This window comes from Varanus komodoensis, unplaced genomic scaffold, assembly GCF_004798865.1.
Source record: "Varanus komodoensis strain SLA01 unplaced genomic scaffold, ASM479886v1 scaffold1, whole genome shotgun sequence".
Lineage (NCBI taxonomy): Eukaryota > Metazoa > Chordata > Lepidosauria > Squamata > Varanidae > Varanus > Varanus komodoensis.
This window is the reverse complement of record NW_025335268.1, coordinates 29,740,465-29,760,475: the sequence shown is the minus strand read 5'-3', so window position 1 is coordinate 29,760,475 and position 20,011 is coordinate 29,740,465. Positions and strand designations below refer to the sequence as shown.

Here is a 20,011-nt window from a genome sequence, read left to right as displayed (position 1 = left end):
TTCTAAGAGTAGAAATGCCCTCAGCTTCAGTGTTTCCCTTTTGAAAAATGGGTAAGCCATTTGTGCAAGCTTCATTTCCTACAGCTGTGTAGCATGCACACATGTTCTTCATGTGACTTGACATGCAGATCGTGGTTGAGCTCGCGTAATGTTAATTCGAATGACAAGCTTATACTTGCTTACCCTAGTCTGGATTGTGTAAAGTTGATCTGTGTGAGTGCAGTATGGGTGGCCACACCTGCGTGGAAGAATGCAGATGTTGAACACAGAAGGTCCCAGGTGTGATCCTGGCATTTCCATGAAGAGCTGGGAAAAAACCCTTCTGAAAACTTGAAGAGCCAGGGCTAGTCACTGTCAATAATACTCAACTAAGTGGACCCATGATCTGAGTCAGTGACCCGGTTCACAGGCCATGGCAACCCACCACAGGCTGCAGTGCAAGTGCGATGCAGCTAAAGCTTCTCTTAGTCCCATCGTCTGGCAATGCCCAAGGCCGCTTTCCTTTCAGGAGGAGGTAGTAATCTGGATAAATTTTGTGATGGAAATTTATCTAATGTTTATGGATATCCACATTCTTCTTAACTATGTGTCCACCTCTTGGAGCTTAATGCAAAGTCAACTTGGATTTTTACTGCCCTTTGGACAGCTAAAAGACTAATGTTACAATGCTGGAAGTATAAATAGCCACCTACAATAAAACGAAGGCTGAAGGACTTGATGAAAAATTTGATTTTCAAGCAGGTAATTTTCAGGTATAATTTATGCCTCTCCCACACCTGCCCAAGAAGCAGTTGGAAATGACTTGGTGTTGAATTTCTTCCAACCATAATCAAGAGTGGTTTTTGGCTCCCTGATGCTTTTTTGCCCTTTAACACCCCCCCCCCCCCACACACACACACACATAGCAGATCACAAAAACTGGCTTGTAGATTACCTTTTATTTTGGTAACCACCGACAGTCCTTTCAAAGGGCCCAAACAGGACTTTTGGAGGAGGGCTCTCAGAGTTTTGTTTGCTTGCTTGTTATGTGCACAGAAGTGTGGAGACAGATGTTGTTATTTTTCCATTTCTTTTTAAACACACTTACACAAATATAGACGCTCATAGTTCTGCAATTGCAGGTATTTGAAGCCTCATCTGGACATGTCCTGGTTTGGGGGGATGACCTGCTCCCCAAGTGCAGCAGGTGCCAACCTTGGGCATTGCCACAAAGAGGCTCCGATAGGTTCTTTCCCCCTTCGTTCTTCCTTGACAGCTTTCAAAAGGCAAGCTATCAAGAGAAAGTATGATGCAAGAGATCTTTGCTCCCAAAAATGGGGTGGCTTGATTTACACTCCCTTCTCAGCAAGATCCTCCACTGTATGTATGTATGTATGTATCAAAAGCTTTTCTATCCCGTTCTCTACAGAATGTCTCAGGACAGCTTGCAATAGATAAGTAGAATAAAACAAACCCCGACAGGCTTCAAGATGAGACACATTTTGCACTTTTACTGTAACTCCAGTCAGGGCTTTTTTTGTCATAGAACGCACCGGAACAGTGTTCCGGCACCTTTTTTTCCAATGGATTTTACGAAGTGATTTTGAATCGCCTGTCGGCGTAGCAGGTCAGCAGGAAACATCATTAACCCAGTGCCTGTGGGCTGCTTTTGTGTCCTCGCCGCCCGGCTTGGGACGCTGGTCGGCTTGGGATTGGTGCGTGTGGTCGCGCGCTCAGTGCTTACTGCCGGTGGCGACGTGAGTTCGGGCACTTTTTTTTTTTTTTTACAAAAAAAGCACTGACTCCAGTTATTCACAAACGTGTAAATGTCCTTCCCACCCCTTTTTCTGGGGGGAAAGGAGTTTTGGCAGCATTGATAGCTTGCCCCCAAACCTCTGGGCCCCTTTCCAAGGGGCTTTTACTTGAGCAATGGGTGGGGAGTTGGACTGGGGCATGTGTCTGTACATAGATCCTATTCGATTCCCCCTTGCCTTATCAATCCCCTTTTAAAGAAACCAGAGTTTTGACAGGAAGTTCTGAAAACTCCTTTTCACAAACAAAGAAAGGAGAAATGCATTTTGCACTGTCTGTGCACCAATTGTAAAAATGTGCCCAACTCAGGACTAGAAAAAAAAAGTTGGAGGTGGAGTCTTCTTTTTGTCCCCCTGCAGGCTGCAGTTTGTTGAGCAAATAAGAAGACCATATATAGAGCCCTTGCTCATTCCATATTAGCAGGAATTGCAAACTTTTCACTCATCCTGTATCGGACTGGACTTCAGATTGCTGCCCAGGCAAGTACTAATGCATTGCAAAATAAGCAACTACAGAAAAACACTGAGAAATGCTTGAGAAGCAAGGTTATACATTTGGGACTGAAAGGCAGGGAGAGGGGAGAGACTCAGGGAGGTCTCTAGGTTTTGTGGCTTTGTTTGTTCAGGTTTTCTCATGTTTGTCTACATGTCAGCCCAACCAGAAAAGACATTACAGAAGTCTGGGACCAGCTAAAAACAGCACCAAACTTTAGAGCATCTGCCAAAAGAAATATGTGCAGCTCCGCCTTGATTTGTTTTTAGAGAGACCTTAAAACTGTTTCTTTCAATGGCATCTATTAAATGTGTGTGAACTGGTTGTAACTGTTTTTGTAATTTATAATTTTAAGGATTGTTCGTAAGCTAACCAGAGAAGGTAGCTTCAAGCACTTTAAATACGTACATTGAATAATGGGTGTATTTTAGCTGAGCTGTGTCTCTCGCGTTCTTCACAGAGTCATTCCACGATCAGGAAAAAGAGAAAGAAGAAAAGAATCGTTTTAAAATGCCGTACGTTAGAAAAAAGTTCATTGAGATTCTAGAAAAGGCAATGGAAGAGGGTGAAAAGATGAGTCAAGAAGAGAAGCTATTTACTTATGACGGAGTTGTGTACCCTGTAACTCTCTGCAGCCCAGAGGTCTTCAAGGCTCTTGAGTCCTTTGAAGCACGGAGTGATGATATAATTCTAGCAGGATACTGCAAATCTGGTGAGTCTGGTTCTTTCATATGAAAAAGGAAGATAGGGCACACCAAGACAGACTTGAGTCTCAACTTTTATGAGAAGTAACGCGCGACAGCAGTGCGATCTAAGTGGAGTTGAGGGTTGAGACTGGAATGAAAACATGGGGAAAGTTGGTCCAGAATCAATGGCAATATAGATTTTGCATCTGCATTTAGCTGTAGGCAAGAAAATGAACAACTCTTAAAAAAAGCTGCCCAGCCTTGGGCATTTGTGTCCCATGGTTGCATGGTTACAAATTGGGTTGCAAACAGAAATTTCAGAAAAAAATTGCCACAGGTCGCACACTCTGCATCGGGTGACAATCACGATTGTGCCCGTCTTCCCTGTACGATCATGGTCGTGCTGGGGGGGGGGGGGGGGGGGGTGTCATTGAGGTGGGGGGGGGGAGGTGGCCGCGGTCGTGGTGGGGGGGGGGGTGGCTGCAATCTTTTTTGTTCTTTGTTACTTTGTCGTTCATTGTCACTTTGTTTCAAATTTTTGTGATTAAAAAATGGTTACAGAATGGATTAACCTTATTTCCCCCCCCCATTTTATTTTATTTTTAAATACAGAAAAAGAAACATAAATACAATACGACAATAATGTTACATACAGAAACTCAATTAGTAATTAGAAAAGTAAATGATAAAGTGCTCCCACCACCCCGGAGATCAATACTACCTCCACTTAATTCACATATTATAACAATTAATAATATACTTCAATTATATCCATATCCCCTCCAGAAATTCATATAATCTTGACTAGGTTTGCAACCTTTACCTTCTATCAGTACTGCTTTTACAAAATCTTCCCAAATTTCCATATATTTATTTGCTTTCATTAACCCTTCTGTCATCAGTTTTTCATTAATTACCATATTCCATATTTCATTATACCATTCATGCCTTGCAAAACCCAATTCTGTTTTCAGTATTTAACTATCACTAACTGGATTAACCTTATTTACTTTGACCCTTCTGGGGAAATTTGACCTGGCTTATGACCAATTTGGGTTGCAGCCAGAATCCTGGAATGGATTAAGTTTGTGACCAAGGTACCACTGTAAATGGGCCAAAATCTGATTCTTAGGGGGCAATCTAGTTCCTATGTAGACAAAACAAGTTCTACAGCTCCCCAGCTCATCATGCAGGCCGGAGAGTGAGGGAGTGGCCATAATTTTTCCTTCCTAAACATCACTCCCTGACTGATTTGAAGCCTGTGCAGAAGAAATGCAGGAGAGGTGTCTACAGGGAGGTATCTCCTCCCAAGTAAGCAGGGCTGCGTAGCTCAGCAGCACTTTCAGTCAGCATCCCAAATCTCATCCGAATGCACCAGCAGCGTGTCTGTTCAGAGGTAAACTGGTCAGGCCTGGGCAGATCTCCATCAAGCTAAGCGGAAGCACCTCGTGGTACCCTCTGATAGCACTCCAAGGGCCATGCCTCTGCAAAACGAGTCAGAGGGAAATAGGGCAAGGAGAGGAGAAGGGGTGGGCTGCTGCCACCACCATCGCTGTGGTCCTGGAGAGGCAGGGAAGTAAGAGCAGCAGCTGGGAGGAAGGAAGGGCAGGAGGTGGGGCAGTCCCTGAGATGGGGGTGGGGTGGGGTAGGGTGGGAGACTTCTCCTTGGCTGCAAACGAGGTGTGGAGCACTGGCCCATAATCCCTTGCAGGCAATGAGGGTTTATGCATCATTTGTGCAAAAGAAAGGATCCCTCTGAAAGAAGGCATCTTTCTTGTGGAGCATGTCAGATGGAAGGCAGGGGAATGGCAGAGGTGGAAGGTGAGTACCTAAGATGTGGGACTAGAGTCAAAGGTGTGGGGCATGACTAAGAGAATAAGACCACAGAAAAACTCAGCCAGTTTAGTCACATTTCAAAGTCTTGTTCCCAGCCTAGTCTTAGTTTAGCATAGGGATTGGACTAAGCGATTATCCAGGGCCCATCAGCTCTGTGATCACGAACGGCCTGCAAATGCCGCCTGTTAAAGAAAAAAAGGCCCAAATTGATAGGTAATTTGTTTTCTGAAACCCACCAAACTTCATGCCTATGAAATAACTGGTCCTCCATTTGTTGTGCATAGTTACAAGGTAAAGAACAAAAATGTTCTACTTCCAGTTCTTTATTTCTTCCAGGAACCAACTGGGTTGGCCAGATTGTTACTGATTTAGTAGTCACATCTGCAAAGAAACATGAACCACACAAGCTGAATGAAGAACTGTTACTAGCAGAAATTCCTTATATTGAAATTGGAGATCCTGAAAAGTATCAGGTTAGCCATCTTCATTTGTACAGAAAGTTGGATTGTCCAAACATAATTGGCAAGGGTTGATGACATCAGAACCCCGCACCTCTCCTGTGCCCTTTACTTTTTCCTCATTTAAGGCTTCCTCCACCTTTAGCTCCCAAAGTCTAAATTGAAGTGCACCTCCTTATGAAACTGAGGCTCAATATTGAGGGGGTGCAAATTCCATGGACATTGCCATGGAATGTCCACTCACTTGCATGGCTTCCAGTGCTCGACCTCACTGAGGAAGCCGTGCATTTCTGCAGATGTCCTAGAGTTCCCTCATGGTTAGTCCTGCAAAGTCCACTCTCCTACTGCTCCTCCTCGTCCCCTTCTCCTTCTCCTTCTCCTTCTCCTTCATTACATTATATTTCTATACCACCTATGGCCAAAGCTTTCTGGGCAGTTCACAACATTGAAGTCACCCATCCAGACTTCAACCAGACATGACTGTGCTTAGGTTCCAAGATTAGGCATGATCAGGCATTTCAGGCTATACGGAAATATTCTTGATAGAGGAATTTAGTTGCACATGGTGGGACTGGTGGGGACAAGCAAAGACTTAAAGAAGGTGCGAGAGAGGGCATTGCTGAAAAATACTCACAGGGAATGCTTTCTGACATAGTTCGAAATGTTCTGCAAGCAAGCAAACCTAAAAAACAAAACCCAACCCCAAATGATTTTGGATCTGTCTTTAATGGAAAGACTATCTTTATAGAAAGCCCAAGTAGCAATTTACCTGCATTTATATCTCACAATATTCAGTGTTCTCTTAACAGTGTCTCTTATCCAAAGGTGATGAGGAACACTAGATCAAGAGCCAGTAAAAAGTATAGTGCATACAGCACTTGGAAGATCTGGGTTTAATTCTATCACTGTCATAAACTTAGTCATTTTGGGATTAAGGCTTGTCTACAGCCTCAGTTGGCCATCTGTTAAATAGGATAATAATGTTCTACCTTAGAAGCTGGTTGTATGTACAATAATAAATCATGTTCTGTATAGATCCCTCATGACAGTGATATGGTAGCTACAGAGGCTCCAATCTATCCTCAAGGCACCCATGTGTATAAAAGCTTCCTCATTTATTTTAGTGCAAGGAGCAACTCCATGCACACAAAACTATATCCACTGAGACAACAGAGTATTCAGAAACTCTGGATCATATGTATTTGTGTATATGATATTTTATGTTCTTAAAATCTAGGTGATACCTTTCCATTCTTCAGAAGGTTGAAAATGTTCTGAAAACTCCTCCTCCTCTTGTTCCTTCTTCTGCCACAGTCTTGAATTATCTGACAGTTTCCTCACTGTCAGAGCAATACAACAGTGGAACCAGCTGCCTAGAGAAGTGGTGGGCTCTCCCGCACTAGAGACATTCAAAAAGAAACTGGATGGCCATCTGAGTGGGATGGTGTGACATGGTGTCCTGCAACAGCGGCGGGTTGGACTCGATGGCCCTTCCAGCTCGACTGTTCTACGATTCTCTGTTGATAATATAAAAACGCAGATATTCACCTCCACAATATATCAGGGAATGAGTTCTGAAGTTGAGTAAACCCATCCCCCAGGCTGGCTCGCTCGCTCGCTCGCTCGCTCGCTCGCACGCGCTCTCTCTCTCTCTCTCTCTCTCTCTCTCTCTCTGGATGTTGTGCCTTTCTGGAGTGAATTGGTGGCTGATGGTGAGGGCTGCCACTTGTGTGCCTCCCCTCCACCTACACAGAATGTCCCCAGATAACATGAATTCTGGGATTAAAAATGGCAGCCACCAAAAAGAGTTGCAGTGCCCCTACGATTACTAAAGAGGTGGCTGCAGGAACAACAACAAATGTTTTCGAAAAGAAGTGGCTGATTTCCCAAATGATCTGCCTGGGAATTGCTCAGCTGACAGAAGCTTTAACTCGTATGTTGAAATTATTGAACGAAGTTTCAAAAGAATAAGGCAAAAGTCAATACTGTCCAAACAGTGCTGCTGTTGGCAAACAGCACACGAGACATTCTAGCATCTCTTGGTCATTACCATGAAGGAAATGTGTTTCCTTTTTGCTTTCTTCCTCATGCTGGTTTATCTTGGTCCTGAAAGAGGATGAAAACCTATCCGTCCAGGAGAGTGATCTTTACTCACCTTCGCCCAGATAAGCTTCCAGTATCTGTTTTCGAGAACAAAGCCAAAGTGAGTAACTACTTGAATGCACTGTAATCCTAGGAACTGTAATATTTTCTTTTAACGGTACCCTTTCATACGACATAAACAAACCATTACAAAAAATCTCATTATATGGCTACCCAAGCAGGTGATCGGGTCATCATTTTCCATGTTTGCACAACAATTATTCATGCCCATTGCCCAGTCATAATGTTGAGGTTGGATGGTGTACGTTACTCCAGTTCTGCCCGGCCATCAGATTCCGCACCAGATCCTGTTAACATTGTTGACGTATGGATTCCGTAACATGCTGCACATGCTGTTTGATCGTCTAGTAGTACTTAGGCAAGGGGCGGCATAGAAATGTTATAATAATAATAATAATAATAATAATAATAATAATAATAATAATAATAATATAGTACTCTGGTACTGCATTGTACCATGATAGCTTTGTATTTGCTCATCTATAGGTGTTTTTCAGAAAAAAATCCTTTCTAGTGCTTCTTAAAATTTTGCAAGTCCTGTGCCCATTGTATTCCTGTTGATCATGGCTTGAGGTTTTGTACTGAATCGCCCCTTAATTGATCCGAATATTTGCTTTTGTTTCTGTGTGATACAAGGAAGGTTCAATTTTTATTTCTTTTTCTTGTTTTCTTTTCCTTTTTCAAAATAATGAAAATAATGAATTGGTCATTGAAGCTTCTTGCACAGGGACAGAAACGAACACTGTGGCAATAAAGTAAAGCTACTCAAGGAACAATTAAGAGGCTATTTATCACTCCTTCATCATTCCTGGTGGGCTTCCCACAGGCATCTGGCTGGCCACTGTGTGAGCAGAATGGTCTTCTTGCCTGCTCAGTCCACCAACCATGATCAAGAAGAAACAATAAATCAGGCAGAGCCTACAGCAAAGGAGCTTTCAAATTCAAGCTGCGGGAGACCCGCAAGGCCTCAGTAGCACTTTGTGCAACCTGAATAGACTGGTACTGTCATTGCAGACAAAGGTAACATAAGGCATATTGCTTATATATTAATTTCTGTCTTTTCTGTATGAAACCCAGCATGTTGGTTTACAAAATATTCAGAACATAAGACAATAATCAGGGAGAAACATAATAAAACATTAAAGGTAACATTAGAAGCCATAAAACAAATCTAAAAGCCATAAAACAAATCTAAAAGCCATAAAACAAATTTAAAAGCCAAGATAAAATGTGTCTTGACTGCCTTTTTGAATGTCGTAACTCCAGGAAGAGGCATTTTGGGGATTGGGAGCAGCATGGGAAAAAGTTCTGTCCATGTAAAGGTGATCTTCAAAAGGGCTTCTCCTGGTGATCTTAACAAACGAGTAGTTTCATAATGCAACAGGCTCTCCTTGAGACAACAAAGCCTTAAGATGTTTAGGGCATAAACTTACACATGTTTAAACAGGGAAAAAAACTGGTTGTGGAATGATGGGCGTTGTAGAACTTTTCTTTTCTCTATCCAAAGGTAGAACAAAGGTGTTCTTGCCCCTTTTCACCTTATAAAGCAATAGTCACACATCAGGTGTCATTCCCCCCCCCCCCCTTTTTTAAGAAGATGCATGAAATCTACTCTGAGGTCAAACTCATTAAACTCCTTATGAAGAAAATACAAATAACAGATGCAGGAAGCCTTAGGTGTAATCATATCTTCTAAGAGAGTTGTCCACATATTTCAGCAAAAGAATCATATTGCAGGTGTGTTGTGCTAGCCTTAACTTTTCATCCTAGTGCTGAGATCTCATCCCGTGCCCTCTGTTGTTCCAGGAGCAACCAATGATACAGCACAACTCACAATGTGGGTTGTGGAAATGAGGTTTCCGACAGCTTTCTGTAGCCTGGCCTGGTCCAATTTGCATCGCAGGTGAAACCCATGCGTCTCTGTACTTGCCAATCAGTAGCTAAATTGACAGCATGGAATCAGAAGAACAACATGTGGCACCTAGAATAAGTTACATCTTCTAAAGGCTACAGTTCCATCCTTTCTAATTTGTCATTCTCATGTTCTGTTTTTCAGATAGTGCTGCTGATTCGGAATCCAAAAGATGTTACTGCATCTTTTTTCCATTTTTGCAATACCTTTGCTGCATATCCGCCTTATGATACATTTGATGCATATTTTCGAGCTCAAATGGAAGGACAAAGTATATTTTCCTTTTCTATCAATGTCAGCTAATACATATGTCTAATACATATGCAATCATAGACACTGAATGTCTCCTATGAAGACAGTAAATGCTAGATACTATAGAATCAGTTTATCTTGCATCTTGGAATGATTTTTCTATCCTAGGCTCACTTTCGTTGGCAACTTACACATAATTAGATCTGCAATATAGTCCTTCTAGGATATTGTCACTTGCAGAATAGCAAATGATGCAGAGTAGGAAACAAAATTTTGCTGCCTGTTTTTCAGAATTTTCTTTGTATAAACTTTTCTTACTATAAATATTGTCGGAGCTAAAAACAGAATAACAATAGCCCATGGGACACAAAGCAAAATTTACTACAGGCCTTCTTTGTTTCTTTGATTGTGAGGAAGAGGAGTATACCAGTCCTGCAAAGAAAGATAGAACCTAATAAGCAGTGCTTTTTTGGTAAGAAAAAAGGTGCCACAACTCATGAAATTATTTACCTTTCACACATAGTCAATCACGGTACACACACCCACACATGTCAGTTGTGTAATGAAACATAACAGTCGCCACCCGCAGTAAGCACTCAGCACGCGACCACACGACCAATCACGAGCCGAGCAGCACTATCACAACCAGAGTGGATGAAGTACGCGTGCATCGGACGTGACGCACAAGCAGCCCGCATGCACCATTTGAATGATATTATTATTATTATTATTATTATTATTATTATTACATTTCTATGCCGCCCCTTGCCGAAACCTCGGGGCGGCTTACAACACGATAAAATACATTGAAATACAATAGCACATAATAAATTACCATTAAATACAAAAATACAATAAATACATTGATTTACAAATATAAGATTAAAATTATCAGTATAAATTAAGTAAATAAAAATATAGAAGGAGAAAGAGAAGGAAGAAGAAGTTGCCCTGGCCAGATCATATGTTTTAACAATTAAAATGATGTTTAAATAAAAAGGTCTTTACTTGGTGCCGAAAAACAACCTGCTATGCTCGACAGGGCGATTCAAATCCCCATGGACCAAATATCAAATTTTCAAAAGTTACTTTTAAAACTTGGAAAACCCGTCGAAAAAAGGTGCTGGAACTCTGTTCCGGTACATTCTATGACAAAAAAAGCACTGCTAATAAGTGAACACATTGTTATGCTGCTTTGATGTTTAAAGACCAAAGCATTGTTATGTTGAATGGAAGTAATAGGCAAAGCATTCTGTAGTTGACTGTACCTTGAGGCAGGAAGAATTAAGTCTTAAATTACCGTACTAACTAAAACCTAAAATCTGTTCTTATTCTGACTGTAACTTCTTAGGGGAAACAGTCAGGCAACAATGGCCTTTCATAGGTAGAGTAAGTTTGGACAGAGACAACTTTGGGCCTAGGATACAAAAAGACCCCAGAAACAGTGAACATTAGAATGAAGGTTAAAAGTGCTTCATTGCACATGTTTGTGTGTCTGTTGGCTTCATTTGCTTCATTGCAAGGGGGCAAGGAAATGCACAGACATGAACAAGGAACATGATCAGACAGAAGATCCAGAAAAGGATCCACAAAAGAAGTTCCAGATAATGAGCAGAGCAATTTGGATTGCTTATTTGCCATGAATTATTGTGCTCTGAGTTGTAGTTGTCACTGACAAAAATGGAGTGAAAACTAACATTACATATTTAAGCTCTGAGTTCATGTACCCCCTCCTCTCCCCTCCCCTCCCCTCCCCTCCCCTCCCCTGTTGAATTTGCTTCCATAGTTCGTTACTATGCCTTAACTGTCATTAGTGTTAGCTATGGTTTGTCCAAACAAGCAGATTTCAAACCATGGTTAATAATCTTGGTTTGTTTGACTAAACCATAGTTAATGCTAAATACAGTTCCCTGGTTTATTCAGGAATTATAACAAGATATCACTAGATGGTCTTCTTGTGGTTATTACATGCAAACCAGGCATTTATGTTTTCCTTAGACATTGCCTCACTTGCTGCTGGAAAAGATAAGGTCCTAGTTCACATGTCCGTTGGAGGATTCAAAATCAACATTTCCCCCTTACTTTTTATTATTATTATTATTATTATTATTATTATTATTATTATTATTATTATAACATTTCTATGCTGCCCCTTGCCGAAGCCTCGGGGCGGCTTACAACACAATAAAATACATTGAAATACAATAGAACATAATAAATTACCATTAAATACAAAAATACAAAAAATACATTGAGTTACAAACATAATAATATAAAATTAAAATTATCAGTATAAAATAAGTAAATAAATAATATAGGAGGAGAAAAGAGAAGGAAGAAGAAGTTGCCCTGGCCAGGTCATATATTTTAACAATTAAAATGATGTTTAAATAAAAAGGTCTTTACCTGGCACCGAAAAACCAGTAACGACGGTGCATCCAGACTGATTCTCCCCTTGGGGAAGTAATCATGTGTGCCTTACTAACTCAGAGATCCTGACTGTCATGCCATCATAGATCCTGTCCTGTCCTTTCCAGATGTAATTACCATATTCTTCTCTCAGTGTTCCTCAAACTCATCTTGCTGTTGGAACACAAAGATCTGAATTCGGGGTTTTAAGCAAAAAGGCAGACATTTTACATAAAAAGATAAATACATATGCTCATGACCAACCCACAGCACAATGGGCAGGCATGATAACTGCAACTTCAACAAATCCCAATAAATAGAATTTATTTGTTCCCTCCTATTTGCCCAGTCAGGGTTCGGAGACAGAATCACCTTGCATAGTGATGATCTTCCAGGATTAACTCAGGCCAACTCACCTGGTTCAGGCAACATCCCAGAGACTTCCTTCACGCACACACACACACCAGAGTAAAGTGAACATAGTGAACATATTTATTATCTTAGCTAAGCAGCATAAAACTTTCATTAGTTTGAATACATGACAATATTTAGCCAAAAATAACCTGGTAATATATTTGTTCCCCAGAACAATGGGAAAAAGTTTGGATAATGAAGTGCCTGTGATTTGTTTTGAGTCAAGTAATTTCCATGGATACAAAAATGGGAGTGAATTTCTCTGTGCATGAGCAGAAAACAGTCAAGAGACAGTACTGCTTTCCTTCATCATGCACCATCCTAACATGGGAGCAACAGTCTAACATCTTATAAAGCCTCCCACACCTGGCACCCTACTAATGTTGGGGGGTGGCATCTTTCACCATGCCTAACCATTGGCCATGCTGGCTGGGGCTGATGCATATTGTAGCTCGAAACATCTGTAGGAGACCAGGTCAGCTGCTTAATGACTCAATCTGAAGCTCACATGAATAAATGGTTTTTTTTAAAAATCTGTATAATTCTTGCTGTAATTATGGCTGCATCATTTCTGATTTCTCTAGTGCCTTGGGGATCCTATATTGACTATCTCTGTGTGTGGAACAAATACATTGATAAAGAAAATGTCATACCAATAACATACGAGGAAATGAAAGAGGTACAATCAAGACTACTCAGACTTACGTATGCGACTTTTCCATTGCACTTGGACAGCCAGCCTATAAGGAAGCTGAAGTGGCAGGGGTGAACCAAGGTCACGCAGGCAGCTTCCTATCTGAACAGAAATCCAGAACTAGGTTCACTGTTGTAGGCACTGCAAGACAAGAGAGTTACAGTCACCAAATCAATCAGGCTTCTTGAGAATTCCTAGCAAGCGCCAGAAAAAGAAAATTTGGGTTTTTAAAAAAGCACTCAACAGGACAGTTCAAATAGCCTAACTGACCGAAGTGCTTCCATGCTGGTCACCCTTCTTTCATCAAACAAAAAGGGGAGGAGATGACAAGCAACCAAAGGTTCGTTTTCATAAAAGAATAGCCCTGCTTTCCCTTAGCTAGAAATGATGAGGTACCATTTCTTGTCAGGTGATGACGGGACTGGCAAACGATGCCCGCCCACCATTTCCCTCTGAGCTGAAGCCTCGTAGGCCCACACGCCTACCGTCTGTCACCCTTACTGCTCTTGGGCCAGTTAAGACCATTTATTGGTTTGCTTAGGGAAGGAAGCAGTGGTGAGAGCAGCAGAAAGGACCCACCAGAAGTGACCCTTAGGGAAGGAAGCCGCATTTCGAGTGGGTTAGATCAGACTCAACCTGAAAGCGGCTCAAGATTTTTGAGAACCAGCATCTTGAACAACTGCATGAGATTGGCTCTCTGTTAAACTCAGGGGAGTTATACGTGAATGTGTTTTAGTGGATAACGTATGTAGTGCACTGTGGTTCTGAACTAGAAGCAGGAGTTCTCCATGACAGGAATTGCAAAGGGAGTCAGAATGAATTGAGCATTCCCAAATTCCTTTGTCAGACATAGAAACTTGCATACATGGGAGCCTACCTTACCAGAGCCTTCCCTGATGGATGATTTGCTCTTCTCTTTTGCAGAACACAGCTTTAGGGGCTGAAAAGATATCCAAATTCTGTGGACTGGACCTCAGTGAGGAAGACTTCCGTGCTGTTGCTGAAAGGAGCACTTTCAAGGCCATGAAAGAGAATTCCAAATTAACCCATGGAGAATTTGGTGATGTGCTTTTCCGGAAAGGTAACACTTTGAAAGTGTTCTGAAAGTACATTCCATTGAATCCGCTGGTGTATATCCAGTTCCTATTTAAAAAGGGGTGAATATCGTCTCTTTCTTCTACTGGCATTGGCCAAGCACTTAAGTCTAGATCAGTGATGGAGAACTTTCTAGAGACCGAGTGCCCAAACTGCAACTCAGAACACACTTATCGCAAAGTGCCAACACTGCAATAAGACCTGAATTTGCTGACCACCAGCACAAGGGGGCAAAGTTCCACTGGCCACCAGCTTTTGGCTGGCCCTGAAAAAGGCATCTGAGTGTATTTCCTACCTTTCCTACCTTCTGCTAAAATCAGTCCAAGGAAATCCCTGGCAGCTCACTGACTGGCCATGTGAAAGCTGGTGAGTCTCAGCTAATGAGTGAAGTTGTTGCCTGGTGCCCTTAATCTTTCTGAATATGCGCATGGCTGCTGGGGCGATCGTGGAGGACAGAAAGGGCTCTGCATGCCCCTCTGGGCACCTGTGCCATAGGTTCACCATCACTGGTCTAGATGATGAATAAAGTGCTTCCAAACATTTGTATTGCATCATAGCCAGTAGAAAGCAAAGGAGGCACTCCAAAATCCCTCAGCTGCCGGGATTTGCAAAAGAATAAAACCTTTAATATATTAATGGGAAAGGCCACAGAATAGTGGAGGCAATAGGACAGGGGCCGCTCTCTCTAAAAAGGAAAACTGTTACCAAACTCTGTTACCAAGGTTGGCAAGATGTCTATGGACAGTGAAGTAGGGGTTCTTTGAGCGATAAAGGATAAAAATGGGGTTAGCACAGATATAAATTCAATATATCTACAAGCAGCAGCATGACAAAGCTTTGAAAACAAAGGCAACACTTTAATCAGATGTATAGCATTTAGCTCTGAGTTGTTTTTCTCCATGACTGGGTTTGCATGATCATGAAGGGGGAAATAAGCCACGGTGGTGTATTCCCCTTCCCCATGCATACACACATGGTGTATCTTTGCATAATTAGCCTCAGCAGCACAGCCTGTAATTTCATGAGAACCTGGCAACAAACCATCCGGCATTACCCACCCAGGTTGGCTTCACATGCCATGCCAAGCCACACTGCTGAGGGTAAATCTGCAAATCTTCATAGAAAGTGGGGCGGAGTGTGTGTGCATTTATATTAGGGATGCTAGAACCTATTTTCACCTCTTCGTACACTGGCAGTCACTCATCCCATTCCACATATGAGGGGTTGCAATGCAGTTTGGGAGCTCAATTACTAGCAAAGTTGCCTTGTTCTTGTAGGCCAGTGACTGGGGTAGGTTCAAAACTTTGGTGACTTAGCATGTTATCTGAACCCAGAAACACTGTGGGGTGGCTTCTTTGCAGCAACAAAGCCCGCTCAATAAGACATGGCTTGTTTTAGGGTTTCATAGCTGCTCCTGGGATTACTATGTTGTCCGGATCAAGACACCACAAGCCCAGGTGAAGCCCCATAGCCATGGAGCCCTGTAGCAAGAGCAACAGAAAGTCTTTCCACTCCAGCAACGTGGCTGCGACGACAGCCCCAAAAAGTGTCCAAGCAGCTCTTTGGGCAGCTGTCATCAGCTTCCCTGCTACCACCTGGAGCTTGGGGGAGCAGCACCTGGTGGCCATGCCTGTTCCACGGCATGCTGCCTTCCCGAGCCTTGCCTGGGACTTCAGGAGGCAACACACAGGAGTGGCTCATTCAGTGGGGACTTTCCTGGCAGAGGCCCAGAAGAACTTCTCCCCCTGCCTGCTGCTGTGATCATTGACTCAGCACTGCCTTGGTTGCGGGGTGGGAAGAAAAACCACTGTGAGGTTTGGAGGGAGCACCAGGGCCCCCTCTTCTGGCCAGAGACCAGAATCTGATCAGGGCCCACAACCTGAGGTGTTATGAGAACCACCTGGGAGGCCTGAGGGAAGAGCTTTATCAGAACCGGCTCTTCCCTTTAGATGCTGTCTCAGCAACAAGGGTCTTTGGTGTTGTTGGAGTGCTCTGTACCTCCTGGGGCCTGTCTCTGGGAATTCTGTCTATTGCCTTGCTCCTGCCTCCGCTTCTGGGCCATGCCTGGCTTTGCCTTTGGCTCTGGTCCCGGGTGTCCACTTCTCCTTGGCTTGTTTCTCTGAATGGCATTGACTGCTCTGCTCTATTCAGACAGGCCTACCTTGCACGTTGGTTACCCACCTTGATTTCTGGACTGGGTCTTGATCCCTGACTACGGTTTGGGATGGGCCTGTCTATCATGCCAGTTGTCTGGGCCCTGGTGCCCCAACCTGATACCCAGGCACCCAGGCCCTGGACACTGTCAGTTTGTTAAGGCTGCACCTGAAGGGAAGAGCCGGTTCTGATATAGCTCTTCCCTCAGGGCTCTCTGCTTTTTTCATGACTAGGAGTAAATGACGGGTGCTCCCTCAAGCTTTCCCATCCAGCACTGCTTTCAAGCAGCAATGGAGGGGGAATGTTGGTGCTCCCACAGTGACCCTGGGATAGGGCTGGCGGATCCACTGTGCCTGATCATCTGTCATCAAGCCGTACCTTCTGTGGTGCATGGTTTGCTGTGCTGTAGAAACTTGCCCAGTGACATTTCAGGCTCATTAGAAAAACTGTGCACATTTCACTGCAACAGCAAACATGAATTTCATCGCAGAAAATGGGTAATGATGGCTCTTCCATTGTATGCATAGTACTATATATATTTACTTTCAGGTGGTGTAAGTGACTGGAAGACACTTTTTAGTCAAGCAAACAACCAGGAAATGGACACTGCTTTTGAACAGCGCCTAGCAGGAACCAAGGTGGGATGCAAGATAAAGTATGACGTCTACTGCAAGGCATAAATGCTGAGGAAGAGAAAGAGTGGCTTGGAGTGAACCCGACTCTGTCTCCAAGGACTGCAACAGAGCTATCTTCTTGGGATGAATTTGCAATTAGCTCTACTTGGTCCCTCAGCAAAACAAGAATTGTATCAGATTTTTCTGTCCAAACTTTGAGTATGCTAAACTACGTATCATTATACTAATACTATAATCAATCATATCCAATAAATGTGGAATTAACGACTGGACCACCACATGTTGGGGATTACATGGGTGGAGCTGGCTGGAGCCCAAGGTCAGACTTGATGGCCCAGGAGGCCCCTTCTGGCTCACTGTGTTTCCACGTTTCTACTCTTTCTGTGAGCATCGTGTGTGTTTCATTTGATTAGCCTTTTGTAGTGGCACATAATTTTAGTTCCAGTAAGCCAGCTTTCCCCAACTTGGCCAACAACTCCCATCATCCTAGAACGTTGGCTATGCGGGCTGCCACTGATGTCAGTTGTAGTCCAACGGTTGTGGAAGGTGCCACTATGGGCAAGGCTGCATTCATTCTTCATCAGGCAAACAAGCAACGGTGTCTATACTAGAATTTTTACATAGCAAATGCCAGAGATTTTAAAAGCAAACATGAATATGCATTGCAAATAGATATTTGGCATAAATCACAACATGATACTAGAATACTCGAACCCTACCCTCATAATTGCAGAAAGTAGAAATTTGATCAATTGCCATATGTTTTCATATGCCGGATGGGAGGCCTGCCAACCAAACTACATGACTACTACTATCTTCTGCTAATAACTGTTGCAGTATCTAATATAAATTGCCCTGCTGATCCAAGTGATATGGTCTAAAGTGCACGGCCTTTTCAGTACCAAAGCAATAATGCTCATTCACACATCTCTGTGTATTTAATGTGCAATTTAATTTAAAAATGCAGCCATGCAGAGGTTCAACAGGGGCATGGTGGGAGTAATAATTACTTTTCTGCTGCTGCTCTCCATATTTGGAATGCTCTCCCCAAGGATATTTGCCTGGCTCCTTCTTTATGATCTTTTTGGCACCAGGCAAAGACCTTCCTTTTTAAAAAGCATTTGGATAGTTGATGCCACCACACCTTTTTCTATTTTTATATGTATTGTATTTTTAATTATTATTAGTTCTATTGTGGCTTTTTATTTTAGGATTGTGAACCACCCAGAGGTGCTGTGGCACAATAGGCAGCTTGAAATAATAAACAAACAAATAAATAATTAGCGGGACACTAAGGGATAATGCAACCATTATAACCATGGGCATTCTTATATTGCACTTTTATGTTTTTAAAAGGGCTTAAATTGTTGTGAACTGCCCGGAGAACTTTGACTACGTGAGTGAAATTTCACTTCCCAAGGGCTTCTCAGCACAAGTCACTAATTGTTCTCCCACACTCATGGCCATTTGTGGGGTCTTTTCATGATACTGTCATCCTCCAGAGACGCTTCCATGCTTTCTAGCCTTTTCAGTGCCTTTTTTCCCAGACTGAGGAAAATGAAGTGGAGAGGTCTGAGCATTGGTCTGGGACCTCAGAGATCTGAGTTCTAGTCCTCATTCACACATGAACCTCACTGCGTGACTCTGGGCCAGTCGCAGACTCTCAGTGTAACCTACCTTGCGGGATTGTTGTTGACAGGATAAAATGGAGAGAAAGAAGCCTATGCAAGCCACCTTGGCTTCTTCATGAGAAAAAACATTGGGATATAAATGTAACTAAATAATAATACCAGGACATAGTTGCAATAGCACTCTCCCATCCATGCTCCCCAAAGTAGCATAGAGCCTTCGGGACTAGTAGCTACGTATGGCTAGCCTTCTTCTCCATGAATTCCCCCTCCAGTTTCCTTTTAAAGTCATCCAACCTGGTGGTCATTGCTACATTTCATAGAACTGAATTCCATATATTAACTAGGCACTGTGTGAAGAAGTGTCTTAGTGGCTTCGTGGGAGGACTCCAGGCTCTAGTATTGTGAGAAGAGGAGAAAATGTCCTCCTTTCCACTTACTCCACACTTGCACGGTTTTCTGTCCTGTCTTCCCTGTTCATCTTTTGTGTAAGATGACCTCCCCAGAGAGGTCCGCCTGGTCCCATCGTTATTTGTTTTTCGGCGCCAGACTAAGACCTTTTTATTTAAAACTTATTTTAATTGTTAAATTATTTGTATTTATAGGATTTTAAATTTTTAGCCGAGATGCACCGGAGGTTTTTAAATAAATTTTTTATTGTTATATTGTTATTTATTTATGTATTTTGTTTCTGTTGTGAGCCACCCCGAGGCTTCGTTGCGATGGGGGCGGCATAGAAATGTTTTAAATAAATAAGCCAAACTTTTCTCCAAGTCCCCAGTTTTCTAGGGAAGCTGCTCCTTCCTCTGTTTTTCCTTGCTTTGGTTGGGCTTGGAAGTGCAGTTTTCTTCTTGTCCTCCACAAGACATACCAGAGCAGCTCCCTGGAGCTTCTGCCAATAATCTTAAAGTCCAGTGGCATGTTTTCCAAGCAGATTTTCGTGCCAGTCAGCAACATGATCTCTCAATGCACAAATGCAGCAATGGAGAACAGTCATGAGAAGGGAACTCTTCATATTTGTGAAAGAGCCAAGGAAAATAAAAAAGTATGCCTCAGTACCTCCCTGTCTCTCAAGAATTTTGTACATATTTTTCACAGTTCTTGCATAATTCTGGTTTATCAGAATTGTGCAACACACATTTATTAAAGAAGAAAAGCAATCTGCAAGGCAAGAGCGGTGATTAAATTGGTGATTTCTCTGCTGAGATTGGAAAGAAATAAAAGGAAGGAATCGATTAAGTGAGTAGAAAGGTGAACTGGAGAAAAAAGCAGATTGCGTGCAAAGGAGTAACAAAGGTTAAAGGAAAAGGGCAAAACTCTTTCAGGTTAAGTTTCAGGACAGAAATGGCAAATGATCATCTACCTTTGCCAGGGATGACTCCTCCCATTCCA

The 20,011-nt window shown here is 42.6% G+C and overlaps 1 protein-coding gene across 2 annotated transcripts; it reads left to right on the top strand.

The window, feature by feature from the left end:
• Window positions 1-2,238: 2,238 nt before the first annotated feature.
• LOC123018724 (sulfotransferase 6B1-like) lies at window positions 2,239-18,174 on the top strand. Of its 2 annotated transcripts, none has more exons than XM_044421062.1 (8): window positions 2,239-2,336; window positions 2,744-2,995; window positions 5,142-5,278; window positions 7,377-7,466; window positions 9,483-9,609; window positions 12,998-13,092; window positions 14,032-14,188; window positions 16,906-18,174. In XM_044421062.1, exons 1-8 carry the CDS (start codon window positions 2,321-2,323, stop codon window positions 17,034-17,036), a joined length of 1,005 nt encoding a protein of 334 aa, XP_044276997.1. In that variant the 5' UTR covers window positions 2,239-2,320; the 3' UTR covers window positions 17,037-18,174. The 2 variants fall into 2 exon arrangements, with proteins under 2 accessions (XP_044276997.1, XP_044277006.1); XM_044421071.1 differs by having other exon boundaries at window positions 2,243-2,274.
• Window positions 18,175-20,011: the final 1,837 nt, after the last annotated feature.